The sequence below is a fragment of the Salvelinus sp. IW2-2015 genome, linkage group LG31 (assembly GCF_002910315.2).
Source record: "Salvelinus sp. IW2-2015 linkage group LG31, ASM291031v2, whole genome shotgun sequence".
NCBI classification, from domain to species: domain Eukaryota; kingdom Metazoa; phylum Chordata; class Actinopteri; order Salmoniformes; family Salmonidae; genus Salvelinus; species Salvelinus sp. IW2-2015.
This window is the reverse complement of record NC_036870.1, coordinates 7,524,720-7,540,828: the sequence shown is the minus strand read 5'-3', so window position 1 is coordinate 7,540,828 and position 16,109 is coordinate 7,524,720. Positions and strand designations below refer to the sequence as shown.

At 40.2% G+C, this 16,109-nt stretch overlaps 1 protein-coding gene across 1 annotated transcript; it reads left to right on the top strand.

Annotated features, from left to right (window-relative positions):
* The first annotated feature begins 10,631 nt into the window (after positions 1 to 10,631).
* cdca8 (cell division cycle associated 8) lies at positions 10,632 to 15,917 on the top strand. The gene is made up of 11 exons (XM_023976418.2): positions 10,632 to 10,755; positions 11,044 to 11,135; positions 11,256 to 11,384; positions 12,133 to 12,179; positions 12,306 to 12,381; positions 12,471 to 12,544; positions 12,757 to 12,836; positions 12,944 to 13,039; positions 13,237 to 13,366; positions 14,628 to 14,714; positions 15,346 to 15,917. Exons 2-11 carry the CDS (start codon positions 11,048 to 11,050, stop codon positions 15,379 to 15,381), a joined length of 843 nt encoding a protein of 280 aa, XP_023832186.1. The 5' UTR covers positions 10,632 to 10,755; positions 11,044 to 11,047; the 3' UTR covers positions 15,382 to 15,917.
* The last annotated feature ends 192 nt before the right edge of the window (positions 15,918 to 16,109 follow it).

Sequence of the window (16,109 nt, the reverse complement as noted above, 5' to 3'; positions counted from 1 at the left end):
TGCTTTGTGAATAAGGCCCTGGTCTTTGTTGTTGTAGCAGAGCTCTGTGACAATTCTAACATGCTCTGTCTACCTCATGGTCCTCTGCCTTGTTCACATCCAGGTGCTCTGCTCCTATCAGATCCACATCCAAAGACAAAGTCTAAGTCAACCCGAACCAAGTCTGTTCCTTTACCCTTCAACCCATTACCGAGTCTTTTTTTAAATTGTAGACCGTCTGAAAAGTAGAGAWTCACATCCACCGGGTAGTCCTCTTGCGAACATCTTGTAGTTCTCATTTTACTAGGACTCKATGAAAAAGGAAACTTTAAAACAGTGTATCTGAAAGAGTAGGCAGAATAACTACATTAGTTTATTAAATTCAGTGAGGGTAATTACAGTGCCTTCAGAAAGTATACACACCCCTTGACTTTTCCACGTGTTGTTACAGCCTGAATTTTAAATTGATTACATTGAGATTGTGCCACACAATACCCCATAATGTCAAAGTGGAATGATGTTTTTAGAAATGTTTACAAATTAATAAAAAATGAAATGTCTTGCATCAAAGTATTCAACCCTTTTGTTATGACACGCCTAAATAAGTTGGAGTAAACATATGCTTAACAGGACACAATAAGTTGCATGGACTCACTGTGTGCAAAAGGAGTTTAACATGATTTTCAAATGACTACCCCATCTCTGTACCCACACGTACAATTATCTGTAAGGTCCCTCAGTCGAGCAGTGAATTTCAAACACAGATTCAACCACAAAGACCAGAGGGGGTTTCCATTGGTTCGCAAAGAAGGGCACCTATTGGTAGATGGTGCAGTTACAGTATTAACTACACTTTGGATGGTGTATCAATACACCCAGTCACTACAAAGATACAGGCGTCCTTCCTAACTCAGTTGCTGGTGTGGAAAGAAACTGCTCAAGGATTTCACTATGAAGCCAATGGTGATTTTAAAACAGTTACAGAATTTGATGGATCAACGACATTGTAGTTACTCAACAATACTAACATAAATTACATAGTGAAAAGAAGGATGCCTGTACAGAATAAAAAATATTCAAAAACATGCATCCTGTTTACAATATGGTACAAAAGTAATACTGCAAAAAATGTGGCAAACGAATTTACTTTTTGTCCTGAATTCAAAGTGTTATGTTTGGGGCAAATCCAACAACACATCAATGAGTACCACTCTTCATATTTTCAAGCATGGTGCTGGCTGCATCATGTTATGGGTATACTTGTCATCGGCAAGGACTAGAGTTTTTTTTAAATAAAAATAAATGGAATAGAGCTAAGCACATGCAAAATCCTAGAGGAAAAACTTGGTTTCCAACAGACACTGGGAGACAAACTCCCCTTTCAGCAGGACAATTATCAAAAACACGAGGCCAATTATACACTGGAGTTGCTTACCAAGACGACATTGAATGTTCATGAGTGGCCTAGTTACAGTTTTGACTTAAATCGGCTTGAAAATCTATGGCAAGATTTGAAAATGGCTGTGTAGCAATGATCAACAACCAACATGACAGAGCTTGAATAATTTGATTAAGAATAATGGTCAAATATTGTACAATCTAGGTGGGCAAAGCTCTTAGAGACTTACCCAGAAAGACTCACAGCTGCAATCGCCGGTGATTCGAACATGTGCCACACAATACCCCATAATGTCAAAGTGGAATGTAGTTTTTAGAAATGTTTACAAATTAATAAAAAATGATAAAGCTGAAACCCAGGTGAGGGTGAAAGACAGTCAATAGACATACTTGTCGGGGATTGTTTGGCGAGTAATCTGGCTAGCCTAGCTATAACGTTACATTTAGCGGGCTATCTAACGTTACCTTGACCAGCAAAAACAGAAACACTTAACCGCTAAAACACATGGACTCCGGTAGAAATCTACTCAGTGGTGAGAAAAGCATGGAGCCGAATTTATCAAAGTAAGAAAGTGCCAATAGCATGGCTAATCTCATGACGGAGATACGGAGTCTAGGAACAAAAATGGAAAGGAAGATGGACGAAATTAAGTTGAGTATTGAAAAAGGAATGAATAGTAAAGTTGACAGTTTACGTGCATCTTTGGAGAAAGCCATTCAGGATAATCATACAGCTTTGCTGACTCAACTGGAGAATAATAACAAGCAGCTACATGACTACATAGCTCTTGAAGTTGGACGTCTGGAGTAGAGGTCGACCGATTATGATTTTTCAACGCCGATACCGATACCGATTATTGGAAGACCAAAGAAGCCGATACCAATTAATCAGCCGATTTTTAAAAATGTATTTGTAATAATGACAATTACAACAATACTGAATGAACACTTATTTTAACTTAATAAAATACATCAATAAAAGCAATTTAGTCTCAAATATATAATGAAACATGTTCAATTTGGTTTAAATAATGCAAAAACAAAGTGTTGGAGAAGAAAGTAAAAGTGCAACATGTGCCATGTAAAAAAGCTAACGTTTAAGTTCCTTGCTCAGAACATGAGAACATATGAAAGCTGGTGGTAATATTGAGTCTTCAATATTACCAGGTAAGAAGTTTTAGGTTGTAGTTATTATAGAAATTATAGGACTATTTCTCTCTATACGATTTGTATTTCATATACCTTTGACTATTGGATGTTCTTATAGGCACTTTAGTATTGCCAGTGTAACAGTATAGCTTCCGTCCCTCTCCTCGCCCCTACCTGGGCTCGAACCAGGAACACATTGACAACAGCCACCCTCGAAGCAGCGTTACCTATGCAGAGCAAGGGGAACAACTACTCCAAGTCTCAGAGCGAGTGATGTTTGAAACTCTATTAGCGCGCACCCCGCTAACTAGCTAGCCATTTCACATCGGTTACACCAGCCTAATCTCGAGAGTTGATAGGCTTGAAGTCATGAACAGCTCAATGCTTGAAGCATTGCGAAGAGCTGCTGGCAAAACGCACGAAAGTGCTGTTTGAATGAATGCTTACGAGCCTGCTGGTTCCTACCATCGCTCAGTCAGACTGCTCTATCAAATCATAGACTTAATTGTAACATAATAACACACAGAAATACGAGCCTTWGGTCATTAAAATGGTAGAATCCGGAAACTATAATTTAAAAAACAAAACGTTTATTCTTTCAGTGAAATACGGAACCGTTCCGTATTTTATCTAACGAATGGCATCCCTAAGTCTAAATATTGCTGTTACTTTGTACAACCTTCAATGTTATGTCATAATTATGTACAATTCTGGCAAATTAATTACGGCCTTTGTTAGGAATAAATGGACTTCACACAGTTCGCAATGAGCCAAGCGGCCCAAACTGCTGCATATACCCTGACTGCTTGCACGTGTAACAGTATAACTTTAAACCGTCCCCTCGCCCCGACACGGGCGCGAACCAGGGACCCTCTGCACACATCGACAACAGTCACCCACGAAGCGTCGTTACCCATCGCTCCACAAAAGCCGCGGCCCTTGCAGAGCAAGGGGAAACCCTACTTAAGTCTCAGAGCAAGTGACGTAACTGATTGAAACGCTACTAGCGCGTACCCGCTAACTAGCTAGCCATTTCACATCCGTTACACACGGAACGCAAGAGAAATGACACAATTTCCCTAGTTATAAGAAATTCATGTTAGCAGGCAATATTAACTAAATATGCAGGTTTAAAAATATATACTTGTGTATTGATTTTAAAGAAAGGCATTGATGTTTATGGTTAGGTACATTGGTGCAACGACAGTGCTTTTTTCGCAAATGGCTTGTTAAATCATTACCCAGGAACACTCACGTGAAAGGGAATATGTGTAAAGTCTGATATGATGAAAGCATATAAAATTGAAATTATCGATAAAGCCATAGAAGGAATTATTGGTTTGCGCTTTGAACATAGGGAGTCAGATTGTTTTGTTGTGTTTTCATGCTATTTGCCACATGAACAGTCCACATTGGGTAGATATAGTCATTTATATAGTAATTTGTTAAGTCAAGTATACCTATATACAGAAGCAGATGCTATTTACATATGTGGGGATCTTAACAGTCGAATTGGGAGGTTAGATGACTATATAAATGATATTAATGATAGTCCATCACAGGTTGAATTCCTTTGTGACTCTAAAATAATTCCTTTGTGACTCTAAAATGTGTATCGTTAATGGAAGGATATGACCCTTTAAGAGACAACTTTACATCCATATCTGGCAAAGGAAAAGCTGTGGTGGACTATACGACTGTCTAGAATAGAAACTTGTTTGGGATTTAAGGTGTTATCTCCTATACAGATGGTTGAAGAATACGGATGTTTTGACTTAATTGGAGAAAAAAGTAGACTTCCTGAACACTCTTTTATTTATGATATATTCTGTTGGCCACGAACTTTCTCAACCAGGTATCGCTGTGCATCACACTGGGCAAAATATACATACCCCGCATAGGCCTAAATGTAAGAAAAGAAATGTGCCAAATGACTTTCTATGTTCTGAAATGGCATGTAGAACTCTAGTGGAACTCATCGAAACTCTGGGAAGATGCCAAGAAACAACATTTGATTTAGATGTGAAACATTTTGTGATATTATATATTCTGAAAAATGTGAATGAAGAATACAAGCCGAACAAGCCGTATTGGAATGATGAGTTAAGGGATCTATGGTCAGTAATGCGCAAGGCTGAGTACTTATTTGTACAGTGTAAAGATAGGAATACAAGGGAACAGTGTAGGAAGGAATTTAAGAAAAAACAGAATGTGTTTGATAAAAGACTGCGCCTATTTAAACGGAGATATCAGAGAGGGCAGTTATTACACCTTGAGGAGATTCAGACAAGAAATCCTCAACCGTTTTGGAGCCAAATAAACAAGTTAGGACCAAAACGACATAAGAAAATTCCAATGGAAGAGCAGGGGGAGGGCTGAATTCTGATATTACACAGGTACTTAAGGAGTGGGAGACGGGGTTTGCTAGTTTGTTCTCAGGTAACGAAAATGTGACATTTTGAGGAAGATATTTATAAAGACATACAGTGGGGCAAAAAAGTATTTAGTCAGCCACCAATTGTGCAAGTTCTCCCACTTAAAAAGATGAGAGAGGCCTGTAATTTTCATCATAGGTACACTTCAACTATGACAGACAAAATGAGAAAAGAAAATCCAGAAAATCACATTGTAGGATTTTTTATGAATTTATTTGCAAATTATGGTGGAAAATAAGTATTTGGTCACCTACAAACAAGCAAGCATTTCTGCTCTCACAGACCTGTAACTTCTTCTTTAAGAGGCTCCTCTGTCCTCCACTCGTTACTGCTATTAATGGCACCTGTTTGAACTTGTTATCAGTATAAAAGACACCTGTCCACACACTCAAACAGTCACACTCCAAACTCCACTATGGCCAAGACCAAAGAGCTGTCAAAAGACACCAGAAACAAAATTGTAGACCTGCACCAGGCTGGGAAGACTGCATTGCAATAGGTAAGCATGTGTTTGAAGAAATCAACTGTGGAGCAATTATTAGGAAATGGAAGACATACAAGACCACTGATAATTCTCCCTCGATCTGGGGCTCCACGCAAGATCTCACCCCGTGTGGGTCAAAAATGATCACAAGAACGGTGAGCAAAAATCCCAGAACCACACGGCGGGACCTAGTGAATGACCTGCAGAGAGCTGGGACCAAATAACAAAGGCCTACCATCAGTAACACACACTACGCCGCCAGGGACTCAAATCCTGCAGTGCAAGACGTTTCCCCCTGCTTAAGCCAGTATATGTCCAGGCCCGTCTGAAGTTTGCTTAGATGAGCAGCTTTGGATGATCCAAGAAAGATTGGAGAATGTCATATGGTCAGATGAAACCAAAATAGAACTTTTTGGTAAAAACTCAACTCGTCGTGTTTGCGGACAAAGAATGCTGAGTTGCATCCAAAGAAACACCATACCTACTGTGAAGCATGGGGGTGGAAACACTCATGCTTGGGGCTGTTTTTCTGCAAAGGGACCAGGACGACTGATCCGTGTAAGGAAAGAATGAATGGGGCCATGTATCGTGAGATTTTGAGTGAAAACCTCCCTTCACTCAGCAAGGCCATTGAAGATGAAACGTGCTGCTGGGTCTTTCAGCATGACAATGATCCCAAACACACCGCGCGGGCAACGAAGGAGTGGCTTCGTAAGAAGCATTTCAAGGTCCTGGAGTGGCCTAGCCAGTCTCCAGATCTCAACCCATAAGAAAATATTTGGAGGAGGAGTTGAAAGTCCGTGTTGCCCAGCAACAGCCCCAAAACATCACTGCTCTAGAGGAGATCTGCATGGAGAATGGGCCAAATACCAGCAACAGTGTGTGAAAAACCTTGTTAAGACTTACGAAAACGTTTGACCTCTGTCATTGCCAACAAAGGGTATATAACAAATATTGAGAACAACTTTTTTGATTACAAATATTTTTCCACCATAATTTGCAAATAAATTCATTAAAAATCCTACAATGTGATTTTCTGATTTTTTTTCTCGTTTGTCTGTCATAGTTTGAAGTGTACCTATGATGAAAATTACAGGCCTCTCTCATCTTTTTGTGAGAGAACTTGCACAATTGGTGGCTGATCAAATACTTATTTTGCCCCACTGTATGTTCTCTGAGAACTAAACTGGAAAATATAATATTAGACCCTCTTATATAAGTTTACATACACTCAACTAGTATTTGATAGCATTCCTTAAAACTGTTTAACTTGGGTCAAACGTTTGGGTAGCCTTCCACAAGCTTCCCACAATAAGTTGGGTGAATTTTGGCCCATTCCTCCTGACAGAGCTGGTGTAACTGATCAGGTTTGCAGGCCTCCTTGCTCGCACATGCTTTTTCAGTTCTGCCCACACATTTCATATAGGATTGAGGGTCAGGCTTTGTTGGTGCCACTCCAATACCTTGACTTTGTTGTCCTTCTTAGTATGCATGGGGTCATTGTGCCATTTGGAAGACCCATTTGCGACCAAAGCTTTAACTTCCTGACTGATGTCTTGAGATGTTGCTTCAAATATTATCACTCATCTTTCCTTCCTTATGATGCATCAATTTTGTGAAGTGCAACAATCCCTCCTGCAGCAAAGCACCCCCACAACATGATGCGCCACCCCCGTGCTTCACGTGTGTGAAGGTGTTCTACGGCTTGCAAGACTCCACTTTTTCCTCCAAACATAACATGGCCAAGACGGTTATAATTTTTGTTTCAAGACCAGAGGACTTTTTCTCAAAATATCTTTGTCCCCATGTAAAGTTGCAAACCGTAGTCTGGCTTTTTTTTATGGCGTGTTTGGGGCAATGGCTTCTTCCTTGCTGAGCGGCCTTCTGGTTATGTCGATATAGGACTCATTTTCTGTGGTATAGATACTTTGTACCTGTTTCCTCCAGCATCTCACAAGGTCCTTTGCTTGTTGTTCTGGGATTGATTTGCACTTTTCGCACCCAAGTACGTTCATCTCTAGGATGAGGGTGTGACGGCTGCTGGGTCCCATGGTGTTTATACTTGCGTACAATTGTTTTGTACAGATGCTCCCAAGGATGAACCAGAACTTGTTGAGGTCTACCATTTTTTTCTGAGGTCTTGGCTGATTTCTTTTAATTTTCCCATGATGTCAAGCAAAGAGGCATGATGTTGAAGTACGCCTTATGATACATTCCACAGGTAACCTCCAATTGACTCAATTATGTCAATTAGCCTATCAGAAATTCTAAAGGCTGACAAATTTTTCTGGAATTTTCCAAGCTGTTTAAAGGCACATCAACTTAGTGTATGTAAACTTCTGACCCACTGGAATTGTGATACAGTGAATTATAAGTGAAATAATCTGTCTGTAAACAATTGTTGGAAAAATGACTTGTGTCATGCACAAAGTAGATGTCCTAACCGACTTGCCAAAACTATAGTTTGTTAACAGGAAATTCATGGAGTGGTTGAAAAACGAGTTTTAATGACTCCAACCTAAGTGTATGTAAACTTCCGACTTCAACTGTATGCAACCCGTATTTAAATGAGGAGCTGTCTGTGGCAGAAGTTAAGAAGGTGATTGACGCTGCAAAAAATGGGAAAGCGTTTGGTATTGATGAACTGCCTGATGAGATTTTTAAATCCCCTAAATTAATTGACGTCCTATATGATTTGCTCCAAATGTGTTTTGAGTACAGTATAATGCCATCCACTTGGTATAAGTCTATAGTGAATCCCATTCCCAAATCTTTAAAAAAATGACCCTAGAGTGCCACTGAACTATAGAGGCATAAGTTTATTAAGTACGGTTTATAAATTATATTCATCCATCCTCAACAATAGGCTAATTACATTTTRTGGAGGACCAAAACATTCTGGTGGAAGAACAAAAGGGTTTTCGTAAATCCAGAGCCTGTATAGATCATATCTTCTCYGRCTGTACAATAAATAGATTACATGAAGAGAAGCCTACTTTTGCATGTTTAATTGATTTCCAGAAAGCTTTTGATTTTGCAAATAGGGATCTTTTAGCCTATAGTTTGTTAAAGACAAGGGGTTGATGGGAAATTTTATCAAGCAATCCAGTCTCTTTACAAAGTACTAATTGCTTGTGTGCGTGTTAATGAATARCATACAGATTGGTTTCCRACACCCTTGGGCGTAAAACAAGGAGACACCTTATCATCGACTGTCTGCTTTGTTTATAAATGATTTGGCAACATAAACTAAACAGTTAAATATTGGAGTAAGATATGATGAAATGTTAAGTACCCTTTTATATGCTGATGATATTATTATGATGGCAGAAACTGAACAAGACCTGCAGAACATGTTATTATGTGCAGTCAATTGGTGTAAAAGATGGGCGAGATGTAAATGATTAKCCAGACAAAAACACAGATAATGACTTTTAGAAAACCACCACTAAGAGAAGTGTTTTTCAGTTTTGTTTTGGTGAAGACTTTCTGAAGTTTACTAGCATTCATAAATATTTGGGTCTTTTTATTGATGAACCTATTACCTTTCTWTATGGAACATCTGCCCTGGCCGACTCAGCAAGTAGAGCTCTTTGGGGATTTATAGGACAAACAAAAAAACTCWAAGATATTGGTTATGCCACGTACTCCAAACTGTATCAGACGTGTGTGTCCTGTTCTGGACTATTCAGCAGGAGTGTGGGCTGCTAAGAGGTATTTTAAAAATGAACATGTTCATACCAGAGCAGTACGTTACTTTTGAGGTGTACACAAGTTTGCAACTATACCTGAAATAACAGAGGATATGGGCTGGGAACCCTGTGAAGTGAGATGGTAMGCGTGTATGGTGAGAGTTCTGACTTCAACTGTATGTATGTGTATTATTMTACTGCTRTAGGGATGTAATTATTGTTTGGATGACCTTACTTACTATTATGTATTTTTTCACTCTTTATGTGATGCGTAATGCAGAGAACGCCGGAAGAAGAATGATCATTTAATTACCACAGTGAATTAATGTAATGTTTGTTWATGTGTCAATTAATCCCATAAGGGATGGGTTACCAATTGGCGATTTGGCACGAAAATAAAATGTAATTCATTCATTGTATTGACTCAGGATGTGAATACTTATCTAATCAAGATATATTAGTGTTTTATTTTTCATAAAGTCTTCCACTTTGACAGAGTATTTTGTGTAGATCGTTGACAAAAACTACAATTAAATCCATTTTAATCCCACTTTAACTACAAAATCGGCAAAAAGTCAAGGGGTGTGAATACTTTTTGAAGGCACTGTATATACGGAAAATAGAGCACCATATATAGGTTTACTTGATATGCTCTCTTCTTCACTGATTGTTTTCAGGGACCCAGATCTCTTGGAAGCAGTTTCCAGAAGGGAGAGGTCATCAGCCCACAGTGTCTTTCTCACACAAATCAACAATATGACAACCTTTACCAAATGGTAGATTTCAAGATTTATAATGCCACAAACTGAAGTGACGCGTTTAAGCATCAAGCCTTCCTCGGCAGTATGCAGTCTAGTGGCATGCTCACAATGACAATGTACTGTGCATTCTTAGTAATGGTACATTAATACAGTGACACAGAAAGGAAACTGAAGCCACTCCAACATGTCAGCGATGGATGGAGCGACTGCAGATCTCTGGGTGCAGGTAGCAAGGGTGTCTATATTCTGCTTATACAACAGGAACGCACCAGACACCTGATTACTGATAGCATCTCGCACAGACTGGAGATAACACCTGTTAGAAATAAGAGGGTCATCTGTGGTTACAAAATGTTTTCAAGCTCTTTCATGAGTTTATGGAGTGAGCTACCATGTATCTTACATTTTGTCCACTGCCTATAGGAGCTTGAAGTGAAGAAAGACGCTGGTGCAGATCAGGAAAGGTGTGAAGAGAGGTTTAGGCGATTTGGGTCTTTTGAAACGCCCTTCTATTTTAATGGTTTCACTTGGTTTCCAAGTGAAACCATTAAAGGCTTGCATTCAGCCAACACTGAATTCCATAATGTCTTGATTGTTCTCCAAGCTTACTTTTTTTTTTCAATACTTGGTAAAGCGACAATAACGCAGGCCTCCTAGTTTACGTTCAGGACAAGTGACGTAAACATGGACGTTCTTCGAAATTATATGTAAAATAATGACGCCTAGCAAAAGCGTAACCTTATTGGCTGATCTCCGGCATTTTCTGCGTCTGCGTGTAAATTTGAAAATTTCGCCAACTGGAAAGAGAGGGAGCAGCAGGAATAACTCGCTAACTAGAACAAAGAAAACATCGCCAGGTAAATCATAATGAAATTATATTTGTCAAATAATCTCAATGTTTAGATTAACATTGCATTGTATGTATTTCAAATCTGAAGTGAAACAGTAATCTTTTAAACGGAGTAGCTTCAATTTGGCTAACTACTAACGTTAGCGATGCATGGCTAGCTAATGTAGCCTAGCTAACAACATTTCCGGAAAAGGGCTAGCTAACAGTAACTAGTTAGTGCTACTACTAGTAACATTTTACCTGTTTTGCTAACCCAAGCACGATTACTAATGTAGTGTACGTTACCAATGTACAGAGTCATGGGACGATCAAAGAGGACAACCAAACAACGTAAAAACCCCAAATTGGACAAATTGGAGGCTTTTCTCGAAGATTTCGACAGTGAGGGTATGGATGACAAAGAACATGMAGATGCAAGTTGGCTGCTAGCCATTAACGTTATATGAACAGGAAACGTTTGTGAATTCACTTTGGTGTAACTTATCCAATCACACGTTGTCTTTGCAGTTAAAACCGTAGTTGAAAGGCTGAAGGAGAAGACAAACAGCCTCCTGAAAGATGCAGACAACTTCTACAACATGGCTGTGATCAAGCTGCCAAAGACAGTGAGACAGATGAACTGGCTTGAGCATTGTGGTAAGTTAGCTGGCTAACTAAGTGAAGAAGCATGCACCTGACTGTTCTCTCAGCTACCGCACAGCAAGCGGTACCGGAGCGCCATGTCTAGGTCAAAGGCTCAACAGCTTCTACCCGCAAGCCATAWGACTTTTGAACAGTTAATCAAATGTCTACCCGGACTATTTGCATTGACCCCTCCCCTTTTGTGCTGCTGCTTTTTAATTTAATAAAAAAATAAATAAACTAGAAGTCATTTAAGAACAATGGTATTTACAATGATGGCCTAGGAACAGTGGGTTTAACTGCCTTATTCAGGGGCAGAACGACAAATTTTTACCTTGTCAGCTTGGGGATTCGATCTAGCAACTTTTCGGTAACTGGGCCAAAACTCTAACCACTAGGCTACCTGCTGCCCCACTCGCTGTTTATCTATGCATTTACCCCTCTACCTACATGTACATATTACCTCGACTAACCTGTACATTGACTCTGTTCCGGTACCCCCTGTATATAGCCTCACTCGTTATTTATTTTATTGTAACTTTTTTTGTCTGACTTTTTTTGGGGTAAAAATGTGTAAATATTTGTACTTATTTTTCTTAACTGCATCGTTGGTTTAGGGCTTAAGTAAGCATTTCACGGTAAGGTCTACACCGGTTGTATTCGGTGCATGTGACATAAAATATGATTACATTTTTATTTGGCGAAAGGTGGGTTCGAGATATGTTTTATCTGACAAACTGACACTTCTCCTTCATCCCTTCAGGGTCAGAGAAACCAAAGTCACCCGTGTCACCAGTGGAGGATGCCAAGGTGGGTTTTCTAAATTAAAATAGAATATTTCATAAACTGTTGGTTTTAAGTCAGGCCATGGCTTTGACACCACAGAAAATGCCACCCAGCCAGAGTCGCTCTTCACTCTTATTTGTCTACTTCCAGAAAGTAGAGGAGGCTGCCCAAGTGGAGAGCGTTATGGCTGAAGTCCATACTATTCCCCCCAAGACTGTTAAAAAAGGTAAGTATTTGCTATATACCAGTTGTTATAGCTTATGTGTCTCCTTTGAATCCCACTGGATGTTAAAGTTACTCTGCTCCTCTCTGCAGCAACGTTGAAAAGGGGTGGAGCCAGAACAAGTTCAGAGGATGCGGAGAACACTATTACGGCCACAGGGAAGAAGGTTAGTGCTGTAATTTTTTGGCACGGTTAGGGAGACTTACCGTGTGTTTAGTTTCAAAGACTCAATGTAGTCCTCAATAGCCTCCTTTCTTTTAGGCTTTTTGCATTTTATTCCAAATTATAGCCCAAGTCATTATTAGTACCAAGCCATGTGTAGCTCAAGCTGAAGACTTGCGCTGTTGCCTCATGGCCCATTTCTTCTCTATTTCTCAGGGTAAATCAACTAGGAAACCTCCAACGTCGAAGAGAGGCAAAGCACTGTCAGTCAGCAAGCGGAACTCGTCCATCAGAAAGTAACACCCTTTCAGCCGGAATCTGCAAATATTTTAGCATGTGTTAGTGTGTGTTTTATGGATGTACGCAAATGACTTGCTAATATTAATTTGCCACTTGTGTTCAGGTCCAGTAGGAAGCCACTGGTCACTCCTTCCAGGAACATGTTGGACAGTTCCCTCATGGGCCCTACCCCTCTCATCACACCACGCTTCGACTCCAGGTAAAGTGGCAGTAGGTAATGTTCTGCGGCTTGTCCATGACAATTTTTGCCTAAACCTGGTTGTTGTTAGAGAACGGTCTATACAGTCTTTCCCCTAGTAAAAGGTTCCAGTTGGGGGACACACAGGCCCTCAAAGCAACATTGGGTACCACTGTGCTAGTGGACACTGCTTGACTTGTTGTCATCATATATCCCAGGCTTCCCAAGACACCAGCGGTGAGGATACCCCGCCACAAGGAGAGGGTTTACAGTATCTCGGTCAACGGCTCCCCCATCTCAGGAGGCGGTAATGATATCGTCATCAATGTCCCTGTGGGTAATGGAGAGGTAAGCAGACTACCATCAATCAGCCTTCCATTTTTAGACTGATCCTTACCTTACTGGACAGTATGCACGACCATCTGACTTGGCTAAATACCCTCACTAACCCCTCTGACTGTTTGTTACATGTGTACAATTATTTCCATGACACAATTCAAGAAAAAAACTATTTTGGATTGACCAATGTAGACATTTTCAAATATATGCAACTTAAGTTCTATATCATGAAATTTCAACCTGAAAGAATTGTCATCAGCACAATGCTGAGGGAATCCTATTTGAGTCAGAAAAAGATACTCATATGTTAGTTAAGATATACAAAACCTTGCAGAGAACCTATCCAACTGACAATCTCTAAGGAAAAAAACAAAATACTATTGGAACCAAGACTTAAAAATAACTGATATTGGCAAAAGATGGATACAGCCTATAGGGAGGAGGTCAGAGACCTAGCAGTGTGGTGCCAGGACAACAACCTCCCCCTCAACTTGAGCAAGACAAAGGAGCTGATCGTGGACTACTGGAAAAGGAGGTCCGAACACACCCTCATTCACATTGACGGGGCGTAGTGGAGCGGGTCGAGAGTTTCAAGCGCATTAGTGAGGTCGAGCTCTGTTGTTGGGCGAGCTTTACACCACTCCAGCCGACYCTTGGCATTGCGCATTGTGATCTTAGGCTTGTGTGCGGTTGCTCGGCCATGGAAACCCATTTCATGAAGCTCCCGGCGAACTGTTCTTGTGCTGACGTTGCTTCCAGAGGCAGTTTGGAACTCTGTAGTGAGTGTTTCAACTGAGGACAGACAATTTTTACACGCTTCAGCACTCGGCGGTCCCGTTCTGTGAGCTGTGTGGCCTACCACTTTGTGGCTGAGCCGTTTTTGCTCCTAGATGTTTCCACTTCACAATAACAGCACCTACAGTTGACCGGGACAGCTCTAGCAGGGCAGAAATTTGACAAACTGACTTGTTGGAAAGGTGGCATCCTATGACGGAGCCACGTCGAAAGTCACTGACCTCTTCAGGAAGGCCATTCTACTGACAATGTTTGTCTATGGAGATTGCATGGCTGTGTGCTCAGTTTTATACACCTGTCAGCAACGGGTGTGGCTGAAATAGCCGAATCCACTAATTTAAAGGCGTGTGTTTTTTAAAAATTTCTATATCTTTAAAAAATAATAATTTTAAGTACTTGTCGACATGATTGATTGGCACATTTCCTGTGTGTTAAGATAAAGTTCCTCTGCTGACCTGAGTATTTTTGGTTCCAGTGCATTCAGCTGCTGGCCAGTCAGATGGACACTGTGGACCTGGGACAGCTGGATGAGACAGCCATGAGGAGCATCCGTCTGCTTCAGGTATGGTCTTCACCAAATAGAACTATACAATATGGCCATATCCATATGTCATGCTTCTAACAGAAGAAAAAGGGATGCATTATGCGTAACCGTAATAGCAGTTGAAAGCGAACAGGTTATGGAGAAATCTCCAAATGATGTACAGTAAAGATTACATTTGCACATCAACGGTCCATTTACATATCTGGATCGGGGTGTGCCATTTGAAAGCTTATTCTTCTGCCAACATGACTAGCTACGTGTCAAAATAAGAGCGAATGTTGAGCTTTCACAAGGCACTTTAGAGAAAAGCATTGTCATTTTGGTTGGCCCAAACGGGAGTTATGTGTGTATTCAGGTATATCTTTCATGGCAACTTCTCCTCGCAGTATGTGCTCATTTTGTTCAGGACAACCCTGAATATAACGCCATGCCATCTTTCAGTACTGTAAATGGTATGCATTTTGTTATATAGAAATGTGAATTGCACATTGTATGGTTTTTATAATGCGGTATCTATTATAATCCTCCACCTGTCTTCTTTCAGAACACATCCATCATGTTTATTGAGCAGTTTTGAAGTGGATATCTTTGTCAAACCTGTGTAAACAGTATCCGTTACCATAACTCACGTTCACTTCACTCTCCACAGAACCGCCTCACAACACTGTGTGAGTCCTCCGAATGACCTCTTCACCTTCTGGCTTTTTTTTTGTACAAGAACCACCCCACCCCCCCAAAAAATGTCTCTGTATATTTCTCTTTTAATAGATAGTTAATAGCTGTCAAGTCTGCTTTTGTGTAGTTATCTTAGCACTCTTTATTGTTATGGTTTAAATGTTTTAAAATGGATGCCAAGCACGCGAGACTAAACTTGGAACAGGCTATTTTTCAGGGATGCAGTCTTCCATATAAAATGTCAAGATTTAATGATAAACCATAACTACACTTCCCCTCAAATAGTCTAACATGTTTGAAAGTTACTTGTGTGCCCTGTGAGTGAAAGCGAAGGATATGCTGCATGCTTTCTTCTCATCAATAACACTTTGTCTGCCCTCTTGTGGTTGAGGTGTGCCAGTTCAACTTGTACTGTACCGTGTGGATGAGGAAATGTTCGCGGTCCATGCATTTTAGATTTATTCAGTGAAATTTGACAATACTTTTGTTTTTAATGTAAATATGCCATTTTGTTTACTTTTCTCAAAGTAAACTCTTTCAACTCTCTCTGGTGAATGTCTTTTATTTGTGTGGTGGAAGTTGGGGAACCACTGCTTGATGTTTGGGGTGGTTCTTTGTAGCCTAGATGAAGATCCTGGGGTTGTACTGGTGATACAGTACAGAAATACAACCACCTTTTCATGTTTTCCCATTGTCATCATCGCTTCAACATGCTGTAATCACAGACAACTAGACAAT

Excerpts from the sequence above, each read along its gene's own strand:
- cdca8 (XM_023976418.2), top strand. The coding sequence starts at position 11,048 with ATGGGACGATCAAAGAGGACAACCAAACAACGTAAAAACCCCAAATTG. Across the intron at positions 12,382-12,470 it reads CCCCAAGACTGTTAAAAAAG|CAACGTTGAAAAGGGGTGGA; the intron begins GTAAGTATTTGC and ends TCCTCTCTGCAG. Across the intron at positions 13,040-13,236 it reads ACACCACGCTTCGACTCCAG|GCTTCCCAAGACACCAGCGG; the intron begins GTAAAGTGGCAG and ends CATATATCCCAG.